We start from the raw sequence: 13,555 nt of genomic DNA on the forward strand, positions 1-13,555 counted from the left end.
GCCCACTAATAGATTCTCTGCAGTGAATGGGTGACGTCAAAATGAGAGTCCAAACAGCTGATAAAGACATCATAGTAATCCACAAGACTCCAGTAAATCATTTAATGCCTTGTGAAGTAAAAAGCTGTGTCTAAAATACGAGTCCTCTATCCATGTTATTGCTTTCTCCAGTGATCAAAAGAGGAATCAGGAGAGAAATGTACACAAATAAAGCACCATATACAAGCTAAAACTGTTCAAAACCATTCTAAACGAAGATTTGGGGGATTTTCCTGTGAGATTTTGACTCATTATGGACTCTCTTTCTGACAGCATCCGTTCACCGCAGAGGATTTATTGGTGAGCAAGTGATGTAATGCTAAATTTCTCCAAATCTGTTTCGATGAACAAACAAATTCATCTACATCTTGGATGGCCTGAGGGTGAGTAAATGTTCAGCAGATTTTTATTTTTGAGCAAACTATTCCTTTAAGATCTGACCAAGACGCAGGACGACACCTTACCAACCAACAAGGTATTCACTGACTGGTTGTGTGGCACTCCAGATGGCAACGAATCCACTGCAGGATATACAGACCGTGCAGCACATTGACCTTTCCAAGTGATTCCATCCATACACAAATATGAGCAGCAGTCTTTATGACTCCCAATAAAAAATGCTTCTTGGCTCACAATAAAGACTGAACGGCATGAATTGAAAAGCTCCGCTTGTGCTGTATTCTTACAGCTTGCCGTGCTCACAACAGACTAAGTAGTTTGAAAACGAGAGCCAAGTTAGCAACACTTCAAAATTATACAAACCAAAGACTATAGATTGACCTTATGCGATTTCTACATTCACATAAATCCTCTACACTGATGAAGTGATTCATATGAGGACCATGAACTGCTGCTCTTGCATGACATCACGTTTTCAACATGTTATGTTTGTTTTGCATATCTTAGTGGCCTTTAAAGAAGGTCTGGGTCTTAAACTGCTGCAGGTTCGAGGACATTTAATGCGGTGGTCTGTCCAAACATACATCAGTTGTTGTTGTTAATGACATTGTATATTGAGGAAACTTATTAAGCTTTATGAGCTCAAATGATTCACAATTTGTTAGGAAGAAATGACCACACTGCTTCCAACTTTCACCTAGAGAAGGAGACTTGTTTTCCAAGTTGCGCTACCTATTGTCATCGTGAAAAGAACTGAAATATCTAATAGGGAACAAACAAATGGAGAGGTAGATATTTGATGTATTTTCAACAGCAAGTACTGTATGTTCTTATACGGGTGTTAATGCATGCTTCTTTGACTGACCATACACTTTTTAAAAGATCTTTGTTTATTATTTGATGGTCACAATTTTTCTATGACGTTCTTTTGGACGCTTTTCCAAAAATAATGTGCCATAAAGACATACAAGTTATAAAAGAAAGCTAGAAGTACACTAAGTTTTTGTAGCCTCATTAGGAAAGGGGTATTTTTGAAGGAGCAAAGGAGAAGGGGCATTATAGAAAGACCCAAGTAGGAGACATAAAATGACAAATATTTTGTTAGAAAAGAAAGGGAAAATGGCTTGTATTGTTAGAAAATTGTGATTGTTATCAGTCCATTACAGGTCCCAAAGTACTATTTTCATAATTATGCATAAATAAAAATAAATCCTGCAGTTATTTTAATTACAAAAAAGCCCTGTATCAGATACAAGAAACTCTAAAAAAACATAACAATGCAAGGGTCACATGCAAAATAAATAACCATTGTTACTAAAGATGGAAAAGTGTTATTTCACAGTTTTAAGTCAGCCTGTTAAAAATGATACGTTAATTTTTTTCCAAACATTCCTTTTTAGTCTTCTTTTCTGCAATTTAATGCGCTCTCACATATCTGAGATAGAGTATTAACAAATTTGAGAGCACGGTTGATTTGATTTTACTTCCATAATTTGACACACATTGCAAACCAGTGTTAGTAGGCTAGTAGATTGGTTGCTGATGAGATGTTTTGAAGTGATGTAATCAGTAACCATCCTGAGAACGAGGTGCAGTCATTCTGTGAATGAGAGATTTTCATCAGCTTTCTCTCGATACATTGTTCTCTCACTGTTCAAGGGGCAAAGGGCCGTTTGAATAGATTTTTGAGTCTTAACAGGCCTCGATAGAAGTACAGAAGCTTTTCAATATGCAAATGATAAAGATACTGATGAAATGTAAGATACTAAGATGAATTACCTGTAGCACACAAAAACTGATCAAATCAACTCAGATGGCAGGTCATCTGTGGCCTGATTGCACTATGTTTCGCAATATGCAGTTTTAAAGATCAATGACAAACAAAAGCTAACACAGTCAGAACACAGCCTTTAAACCCATTTATTTCATTACATCAATTCTCTTGTGTGTTTTTTTCAGTTGATGTATGGGATTATTTAAACACAATGCTATTTACATATTTCTGATCATTTGCTGATAATGCATTTACATGTCCCCCCATATTTTGTGTCTGGCCTCATTCTGATAAAACATTCTGTTGGTGCTATTAATGCAGAAATTACATTTACCCATAACAAGACCTTACTCATTGGTTAGCTGAATGTAGTTAAGTTTTGTACATAGGGCAAAAAGACTGTACTTGCATTGATGCTACAACAACAATGGCTCCATTGGTAGAACAGGATACTGGATGTGATGATTACGGACCAACAGATTGGGGTGGAGAAAGGCCATTAATTACAGCAACTCTGTTCTTGTCATAGATAATGAAAGAGGCAAAATTGTATTATTATGTTTTATACAATTTTTGTGGTTGATGTAACATTCTTCAACAGGAAAAAAAACACTGTATAGCAACAAAAGACTGAAATATGATTTTCTCTTTTCTTTATGTTTCACGTTGTGTGAACTTTGTTGAACAAAATGAAACAAAAATGATATGTAACTAATATATTTAAAGAACTGTTACAGTATATGGGTGTGTATGAATGTGAGTTTGTGCAATGACTTTGGTCAACTCTTCTATCTACTTTATATAAAAATGTGCATTTGCAAGTAAAAACATTGATTATGTGTCATGTTTCTGATTCTAAGTTACATACAGCTTACTATATACCTTTGCATCTCCAATATATATATATATATATATATATATATATATATATATAAACACACAAACTTTTTATTTTATTTAAAAATTGTAAGAAATGGCTTACTGCTTTATATATTTGCAGAATAGAATGTCATTTCTATTATTTTTGTAATATATATATATATATATATATATATATATATATATATATATATATATATATATATATATATATATATATATATTTGTTTTCTTAATTTTCTTTGTATTAATTCAAGGACACGTATACACGTATAACACATATAAGCACGAGAACATTGACTAGTAATGAGGGGCAACCGCAGTATTACGTAACGCAATAGGGTGCACTTCACAATGCGCTACACTGCCATCTGCTGGAGAATATTTCACAGATTGAGTGAAGAGGATTTTCATATCACTGTGTACAGTATTTTTGTGTATATGTGCTTTCAGCGCCGCCTCCCTTCTGCTACCGGTCATATTTCACCCATTAGAAATGAATCAGGGATTCGCGGTTAATGCATATGTTATTCTGCCTTAAATGTAGGCCTATACAGTCACTTAAATACTGTCTAATTTGCAAGGTTCATAGTGTCCTGTGGCTTATCTGTAAGCTTCAAAAGCTATTGACACACAGTGAGGACGAGTTAATGGTGCCACCACAAAATTATTAGGCCTACTGTTTACAAACAGGTTTCCCCGAAGAAAGAAAGATTCCCTGCATGTCATTAGTCAAGAGATTGTCCCGCCCCAGAGTGTTCAGTGTTGTTGTTAACTAAAATTCAACTATTAAATGAGTTTTTTGGTAATTGAAATACAGCTTAACTCAAATATAAATAATATATAGCCTATGAAAACTTAAAACTTAAACGAAAATTTGAAATAATACATTGTTAATAAACTGAAATAAGGTAAAGATGAAGTAGCCTACTAAAATTACTAGAACTAAAAGTGAAATAAACATATATAAGTTTTTTAAAATGACTAAACAAATAACCAAATTATTAAAATGTAAAATAAAACTAAAAAAAAAAAGTAAAAAAAAAAAATCTAAGCTAATTTAACAATTATAATAATTAATAACTGTCATCAAAAGGAGTAATTCAACAAGTAACACTGTATCCAAATTACACATGGCTAGATATCAGTGATCTCTTAAAATTCAGTAATATTCTGAATTTGTCTCTCAAAACAAAGGTCGGGTTCTCTGTTCTGTCTGATTGGACCTTATATCACTTTTTTAATAGCTGTACGTGATTTCTCTTTATTGTGATTTCAGATAACTTATGGTTGCACACAATGTCAAAAACAATAATACATTAATAAAAATCAATAAAGAAAATATTAAATAAATATTATCAAGGGTCAGAATTCAGATTCAGAGAGAAATATTGATTTCGGTTCACATTCATTTATTGACATAATTGTTCTTACCATATATCAGCTATCACCATCAAAAAGAAATGTCAGTAGTCATAAAATATGTGTATAAGCATGCAAGCTACAATAAAGGGGTCATATGATGCTGCTAAAAAAAACATTATTTTGTGTATTTGGTGTAACCAGGCAAACTCTCGGGTCTCAGGAGGTTAAGGTTAAAAAACACATTATTTTCCACATACTGTATATTATTGTTTCTCCTCTATTCCCCACCTTCTGAAATGCATTGATTTTAACAAAGTGCATCGGTCTAAAAAGCGAAGTGTGCTCTGATTGGCCAGCTATCCAGTACGTTATGATTGGACAAATACCTCAAGCGTGTGACGGAAATGTTATGCCCCTTAACATACTGTGATGCCCTGTCTGTCCAGAGCAACAAGACATAAAACCCATTATAAACATGATATAAAAATGATTTCTAGTCGTGTCATCTTTTAGAAGGCCAAACAAAGTAGATCGGCTTTCTCTGTTTAAAAGAGGCGTTTTAGGAGGGCATGGACAAGTGTTAACTTTTATAAAGAATATCTCTTTGGATTTGAGACTTTAGTCTTTGCGACTAAGAAATACTTTAAGAAATACTTCTTAATGTAGCTTGCATTGCTTATGCACACACTTTATGACAAGTTGACCAAGTCACCGTTAGCAGAATGTCCATTTAAAATCTAAGAGCATGGACACTGTAAGCCAGCTGTTAAAACAACCAGCTGTTCCTGAATATTCCTACCATGTGCACACTGCAGAACACGGAGCTGCAGCCAAATCAAAGAGACACACAACAGATTGTCACAGAGCAATAACTGTAACAGCAAACACTGCACATCCACTACACCGGGCACATGGCAGACTCATTCTCTTAAAACTGTGGTAACTTCATTTTATTAGGCTTTAAAAATCATGTTTATATAATATGGATGTATGTTACATATTTATTTTTTAAAAATAGGTACCTTGTTAACCCGTTTCTGTATAATGCATTCAGTGGCCAGCAGGTGGCACTCAAACTGCACGTGTTCGGCAGCCTTCATATAAACCTGCAGTGTTTCCTAACACTTACAGACATGGTACTCCTAAAATAATCAGAAATTACTTAACATGTCTTCGCTAGACTATAATATAGCTGTATAATAACATATAATGAACCTCCATTGTCAAATCTAACTCAGTCTAACATTTGATGACACTGCATTTACATTTAAACCGTCTGTCAGTTTGTCAGTGAGACAGATACAGTAGGGGAGCTTTTGTAGAGATTCACGAAAAAGCCGAACCCTCATAATGAAAGAATATTACTCGTTACTCAATTCTGTAGTCACTTTTTAAATTATTGAACCGATAAATTACTGGTGAAAAATGTGTGTCGCTGCAGAAGTCTTTAGGGCTCAGTAATACTGTCTGTAATTAACATTTTCTAATTATTCTGTCCTGATTATTCTGGTTATATCTCAAAAACAACTTTGTTTATTAAAATTAATATTTTAGCCATGACTTTTAAACACTCACAAAACAAAATGACTAATTCACCAGCCAGTCATCACAATTATCCAACAGCACTAGACTCTCAAGAGGAGTGAGATGTAAAATAGATGAATACGAGGAAGTCATTTTCACAGTACAATCTAATTCAGGCTGTGGTCTGTTCCTCTGAGTTCTCACAGTTGTTTATTCAACTTTGCATGACAGTAATTTAGAGATAGACTGAGATCGATACCAGAAAACCTTGGATGTGACAGACTCTGTCTGTGCGTTTACCTCAGACAAACAGCATCCTTTATCACTATACTCAAGTTGTAACTTGATTTTCTTTTCTTTCTGCCAGAATGATGAAATGTTAGAACATCACTGAAAGTAGGCTACATTAAGTCATGGCAAAGTTTAATTGTATTGTCATTTAAGAAATGACAAACTTAATTAATCAAATATTTATGACAACGTCAAATCTTTTGCTTTACTGTGATGCCATTGCTTGGCCTAGCATACTCTGATTGTGTCCTGTCTAAATCTGGTACATTTTTTATTTATTAAGATATAATGTGTTTTCATACTGGGTTTCACATTTTTATGGCCTACTGTTGCTGTCAGTTTCTTCTCCTTAAGTTAACCTTTATAAGACAAAATCATAAAAAACAATGAAACTACAATAAACAAAGGCTTTGACACTTGGCCAGCTCATGTGTTCAAAGCTAACATGTTCAAAGTATTTCACCTATAAAATAAAATAAGCAGTAGTACAGTATCAATTATCTTACAAACTCAAATATTGTACTGAATATTAGCCTAAAGTCAAACTAAATGAAGGATTATGAATAAAGAGTTTCTCATGTACTAGCTCTGCATTCATCTCAACATGAAAACTAAAACATTTTGGAAAAGCAGGTACAGTATCTGTTCTTTTACACTCAAGACCAGACTTTCAAAATATCAGAACACATCTGGCATGTACAAAAACATGTTGGCAACTGCAATGCAATCTCGCATGTTGGGACAAGTGAGTAAATCAAGCAGCCTTTACACGGCATTGATTCTAATCCCTGACTTTGTATCCTGAGGACACCTAAAGAAAATGAAAAACCTCACAGTCTAATTACTGTCAACATGGTGAGGTGTTGCATTTTACAGAGGGTAAAGGCAGAGATTTTCACACGAGTACTTAATGTTGACTGTTTTTTAATCTAAAATTAATAATCCTTTTTATCATTTTTTTTCTTTGTTAGTGTTTGCTTTACACAGCTCTCTGTAATACTTGATCCTGATTGGTCAGTTGTGAAGTTTCTCATCGTGCTGTGTGAAAACCGACTGAATGGCGGCTCAAAACTACGGCATATGATAAGCAAACTACAGCTCTCGGCTGAATAAATGAAGCCAGTGTCACAAAAGCAGCCTAAAATTTTGATGGACGACGATTGTAATCAAGGTAAAGATGATTACAGTGACAGATCGTGCATTAAGCGTTCTTTGTGTCCGTTATAATTGATTCGCAAAAGAACCGTGTATATGTGCGCTCTTAGCACACTGATCACTATAACATAAGGTGACCAGGCGTACCCATATTCCGGGGACAGTCCCGGATTTTGGTGTCATGTTCCCAGAAATCTCCCAGTTTTACAGCATGTTCAAAACAACCTGCAAATACACTGGAAAAGCCCGACCAGTTTAGCCAGCTGTCTATCGTATAATGTGATTACTTAGTCACACACCACTACGGTAGCCTTGGACGAGAGCAGAACGCTATTATCATCAGTTATCAAAAGAGAACCGAGCGCCAACCTCCCGCTCTCTCTCGTGAGGCCATGAAGGAAGTGACTAAAACTGCAATCATCGATTGACCGCTTGAGGCTGGCTGCAAAAGGGAGTCAGTCCCATAGACTCCCAATGTTAAAATGACCAACTTTACAGCAGAAAAAAACATGTTTACAGCCTGGCACAAAAAATTATTTTGGTCTAAATAGCTAATTTTTTATAACTCATCCGTTTACATTATATTAAGACTTAAAGTTCTGCTAAAAAGATGAAGGGTGCAGGGGAATTAAAAATGTTCCTTGGAATGCACTTCTGTGTCACCTTTACAAGCCAGTTCAGCAGGGTCCAACTTTACATGAATGTAACAGTCCATGTGACATCAGTCAACAACTCTTCTCTTCTGTGTCAGTCAACACACGTTCACAAGAGTATCGTAGCGCATACGTGGGGGGCTGCTAACGCAAGAGCCGGCAATTTTGATGTAGAACCCAGATGCGCTGCGCCTTGTTTACGACCAGAGCAACGCACATGCAAGCGTCCTGGTACTGTTTGACACAGAAGAAAAGTTTTCTTTGCACACAAAAAGTATTCTTGTAGCTTCATAAAATTATGGTTGAACCCCTGATGTCAAATAGACTGTTTTAATGATCTCCTTACTACGTTTCGGTGCTTTGAATATGTCAGTTTCGTTGCTGTGCAGAGTCAGAAAGCTCTCGGATTTCATTAAAAAATATCTTAATTTGTGTTTTGAAGATGAACGAAGGTCTTACGGATCTGGAACGACATGAGGGTGAGTAAATAATGACAGAATTTTCATTATTGGTTGAATTTTCCCTTAAAACCTGCGCAAAGAATGTCCATCATCTAATCTTCCAACAGTCATACTCTTCAAAATCATTAGTTCTGAAGGGCCCTTTGAAGTGGCCAGTTTTGAGTTCTTCAGTTTGGAACAACCCTTCAATATGACCGCCATGATTTATCCCACTTATAATGCATGGACTCTCTCTTTTTTTTCCATACGCAATTAGCCTCATCTTGTGACTCAGAAAGTAGAAAAAATTACTCATTTGCTGTATCCTTGTACTTACACTATGCCCTAAAAGTATATACATACTTTGTGTCACTGCCCTGTCAATCATGACCAAATGTATCTTCATAAAAGTTAACAGTGTTGTTATAGATGAAATATAGATAGCATTAAATATTTTTATCATCATGATTATTTTTATTATTAAACACTCAAACCAGTTTAAATATACAGCATAGTCTTACATCACCATGTTTGTAGTTTTATTTTATACTTTTAGTTTTTTGTAGTTCCAACTTCCTTACTATTTCTGCTACTTATTCAAAATAAAATATTAGTTAAGGTTTCAAAGCTTCATGAAGCGGTGTTTTGAAAGTACCCATCACTAGGTGCAGTGTCTGTCTTTTTGCTGGGCCTTGTTGTCTTGTACATTTTAATGGACTCAAAATAATATACAAGTGAAATTATAACTTAGATCATTATTACATGTCCAGTAGTACAGAAGTCTTTGCATGAATTGCAAGCTGAGCGACACATTTTTGTCTATACCGTTATGGCAACATCTTTTGTTTAGCATGAAGGAATCCAAATAGAGGGCAAGTGAGAAGCACAAGCTATGACTGATTCTTTAAAACTTGCAAATGTCATAGATTCCCAGGACACAGGGCACATTGGTCTCGTTAGGTCAGTAGCCTGGAGCATGCTAGACAAAGTCAGCAAATGTGGAGGGCTGATAACTCAGAATGGCTACATGAACAATGAATGAAATCCATTGGCTCCAATGGCTTCTTTCTGACCCTTTTTGGACAGCTGGTGACTCTCAGCGGGCCTAAAGATCTCCAAGCACTGCAAGTAGCTGTATATTTGCAGCTTTGAAGGCTGTTTTATTGAAATAATGCAATTTAGTAACAATTTAGGATGGTTTGTCTTCTTCCACCAACTATTGTGGAAGCTTTGATCGGTTGTCATATCAGTTCTATTATTCAAAAAAGCATTCATAACAGAGATAATGAATCATTTAATATGTGACAGAAGCTGGTGAATCATGCTGAAAAATCCAGAAAACTGTTCCAAAAACCACTCTGACAACCTTAAGCTGGTAGCCGGTTTGTTGCTGGTCAAAAATGGTTTACCAGTTTATGCTTAGATAGAAGCTACCATTTTCTTAAAGGGCACATCTTGGGTCTTGGGTTTCCTCAGAATGTGTCTGTGAAGTTTCAGCCCAAAATACCCAACATCATTTATTATAACAGCTGGAAAATGTCATTTTTGGAGTGTGTCTAAAAATAAAAGGAATAAATCAATAAAAGAGCTGTTTTGTAGTGTAAATGCAAATGAGCTGCATATTGTAAAAAGCACTATACAAATAAACTTGAATTGAATTTCATTTAATTTTGAGGCGCATTACCTTGAAAAATCAAAGTTATCTACAGCATCCTCAGCAGCTCAGATGCTGGGAGAAAATGAAGACTCTTTTGTTCAGTCTTACATCCAAACACAGAGCATCAGGAATGCTTGCGAGACATTGTTAATGTTACAGCTGAGGATGGTGAACAACCACTGAGGGCGGAAACTATAACAACACAGGGCTGTCAATCAACCCCCATGGCCCCGCCCCATGCAATGTGACGTCACACTGCATGAGAATCAGAAAGGCTGGCCAAGTCAGACTGACTTGGTTTAAAGGGGATTTAAAAATGAGCAATGGATGGATTTTTATCATTGTAGGGTGATTGTGTTCAAGACAAATTATGTCTAAACAAGATTTAAAAGTGGATTTTGCATAATAGGTGCCCTTTAACTATTTTACGACATGCCGATTTGAATTTATACAATGTGAATCATACAAAAATATATTATTTTTACAGGTCCAACCCCTAAACTGTCCACTAAACTGGGGTAAACAGATTATACAAAAATTTACAAATGAGATTGTACAAATTTATATGAATTAGCCACCAATCCGCCAAAATGTAAAATAGTTCATGTTGGGAATTTTCTGGGAAATAGAAGCAGTTCCGTGTTTTACATCTAAAGGTTGTGTTATTCAGCTCAAGCAGACATTCAAAGTAATTTACTGATCAAAGATTAAGATTACACATGATATCATGATGATGTGAATGTGGTGAATGATCAAGTTAACCTTCAATTAAAAACAAAAACAAACAATTACTGTAATTTAATTAAATTTTTACTTTCTTATCAAGATTAATCATCATATTTGTTTTAAATATAACTATAATTATATATATTTTTTCATAATTATATTTGTACATTTATTTTCAACTATATTTAAGGCTACAATAAAATGTAAATGAATTCATTAATAAATAAACAAATAAATGTTATCTCTCCTTCCTCCAAATGTGCATTCTTTCAAGAATAGTTTTCATTTGGCCGATTGTTCTTGCTTCTGAAGAATATTTATCCTACTCTGAAAAGCGCTATACAGGTAAGTAAAGACATTCAAATGTTTTTCTTCTGGTTCGTACAGTATAATAATTGGATAGTACACTGTCAATTTAAATATAGTTTTTAGGAAATTGATAATTTTTGTTTTTAGTAAAGTGAAAATATAAAAGCTAATTATTTAATTTGAAAAAAAAAAAGCATGTTGTCTTTTACAATATTATAAAGTTATTCACACAGTACAAACATAGGCTATTTTGAGAATATACTGCTTCCAGAAAGCCTCCCTCAGGGGACCACATTAAAAAAAGTTAGAAAAGCCATTTTGTAGACATTATTATAACAGAATGCAAGTGTGAGCCAGTCCGTCTTCTATTAAGGTGTCCTCCTCGCTCTCTGTATCTCAGTTGATGTTTTCACCGATGACTGGCGCGAACCCCGGAAGAAAGAATGACGAAAATGAGCAATCAGTTCAGAGCGTCTGACAAATCCGCTCCTGTTCAGACCCTGGCGGGCTCATCTTCCCCCGCTCTCTGTTTCTGTCTCGCCTAACAAAAACATTGGAGTGAAACATGAACGAAATTCACCGGCAAAGACTCGGTAAAAACGCGGTTGTCCTGCTGCTCGTGATGAGCGCCGCTCGCTGCTGTCAAGCGTTCAACTTGGATGTAAGGTTTCCAGTCGTCAAAGAGGGAAAAACAGCTGGCAGTTTGTTTGGACTTTCTGTTGCACTACACGAACAGTTCGTAGGAGAGAACAGACACCTGTAAGTATTATTTTTTTATGTATTATTATTACCTGACCCCCTGTGAAATCACGAGAGAAGATCTTCTCACGTTAGTGCACCTGTTGATCATTTTACCTCTGCACTGAGGATGTTTTATAATCCAGTTACTCTTTATATGGGTCAACGATTCATCACAAATGCAATTCATATGACCTTTTCTATGATGAGCACATTGTAATTTTTTGACTTGAAAGTCATTTGGATGTTTTCTTATTTTTAAAAGTTTAAAGTGTAAAAAAAGTGCAAATAAATAGACAATAAGGTGGTGTAATTGTTCAGAGCTTTTTAAAGAGAAAGAAAAGCTTCCAGACTACACCTTTAAACCATCATCATGTCTTGTGTCAAGGTTTATTCCATATCATACTTCAAGAAACTTAGATGTTTTGTCCATCAAGATAATCTTCACAAAATAATATAACGTTTATACATTTTGAAGCCTAAATAAAAGTGCCAGAACTGAAAAGCTAAACTAAGGTATTAAACTACAGCACCACGGTGTAACCACAACCACACTTCCCACAACTTCTTCAAACTAATTAACACGTTCAATGAAAAGGCTTTAGTCTGTATATGTATTAATCTGTATAATCCACTCTACATTAATCTTTTCATATAAACTAGAATAAATACAAAACTAGAGCCAAAGTGAAATGAGACATTAATAATAAATAATATTGTGAATAAATGAAATAAACATAACTAAATGACATATGAAAGCATGTATCTCTGTACATTTAGAAATAAGCGCATTAAAAGTAAGTAAATCACGCTTTTGATTAAAAGCGTGTCTCCACGTACTATTCAATTCAATTCAAGTGCATTTACTCTGTTAAGTAACAGCAGAGTAAGCGAGTTTTTGGATATGGTAAAAATAAACTTATTTAAGTGAACAACATGCCACATTTCAGTTATCGTTTTGTTAGGGTGGGTACACTAAATGTTATTTTATCCTTGCTTCTAAAAAATCCTTCATCTATATGTTTTCTAACAGCTGCTTGTGGCCGCAAACATTTCATTGTAATGTGGCTTTAAGCACTATGCATCGTTACGGTTTCACTTTCACCACGACTAAGCTGCTTAAAGTGGTGCTGAATTAACTTGATTAACTCCGGTTAATGATTAAAGGTCCTGTTTTTCGTGCTTTTTTGAAGCTTTGATTTGTGATTACAGTGTGCAATATAACATGTTCATGTTTCGCATGTAAAAAAACAGTATTTTTCACACAATTCACCTATCTGTATACCGCTGTTTTCACTGTCATAAAAACGGGCTGATGACTTCCTTGTTCTATGAAGTCTCTCCTTCAGAAATACGTGACGAGTTCTGATTGGGCCAGCGGTTCCTGTGTTGTGATTCGACACCAGCTTAGAGCACGCTGCCCTCCTGGAAACGCGATTGGGCTAGTTTTGGACTAGTTTTGAGAAGCAAGTGGGCAGGATTTGTTTTGAAATCCTGGCAATGCTGATCTGAACGCCACGTGCTTGAGATGTACTTATAATCACAGGAGCGTTTTTACTGACGAGATGCGCATGAAAATCGCATTAGATTTTTTTGCAAAGCCCCA

The 13,555-nt window shown here is 35.2% G+C and overlaps 1 protein-coding gene across 2 annotated transcripts in view; it reads left to right on the forward strand.

Moving 5' to 3' along the window:
• The first annotated feature begins 11,614 nt into the window (after positions 1 to 11,614).
• Positions 11,615 to 13,555, forward strand: part of LOC132147750 (integrin alpha-3-like) — a 29,329-nt gene continuing 27,388 nt past the window's right edge. For both annotated transcript variants that reach the window (XM_059557103.1, XM_059557105.1), the window contains exon 1: positions 11,615 to 11,970. In XM_059557103.1, the coding sequence (XP_059413086.1) occupies positions 11,777 to 11,970 (194 nt within the window). In that variant the 5' untranslated portion in view covers positions 11,615 to 11,776. The remainder of the gene's footprint in view (positions 11,971 to 13,555) is intronic.

This window comes from Carassius carassius, chromosome 1 (genome assembly GCF_963082965.1).
Source record: "Carassius carassius chromosome 1, fCarCar2.1, whole genome shotgun sequence".
Taxonomy (NCBI): Eukaryota; Metazoa; Chordata; class Actinopteri; order Cypriniformes; family Cyprinidae; genus Carassius; species Carassius carassius.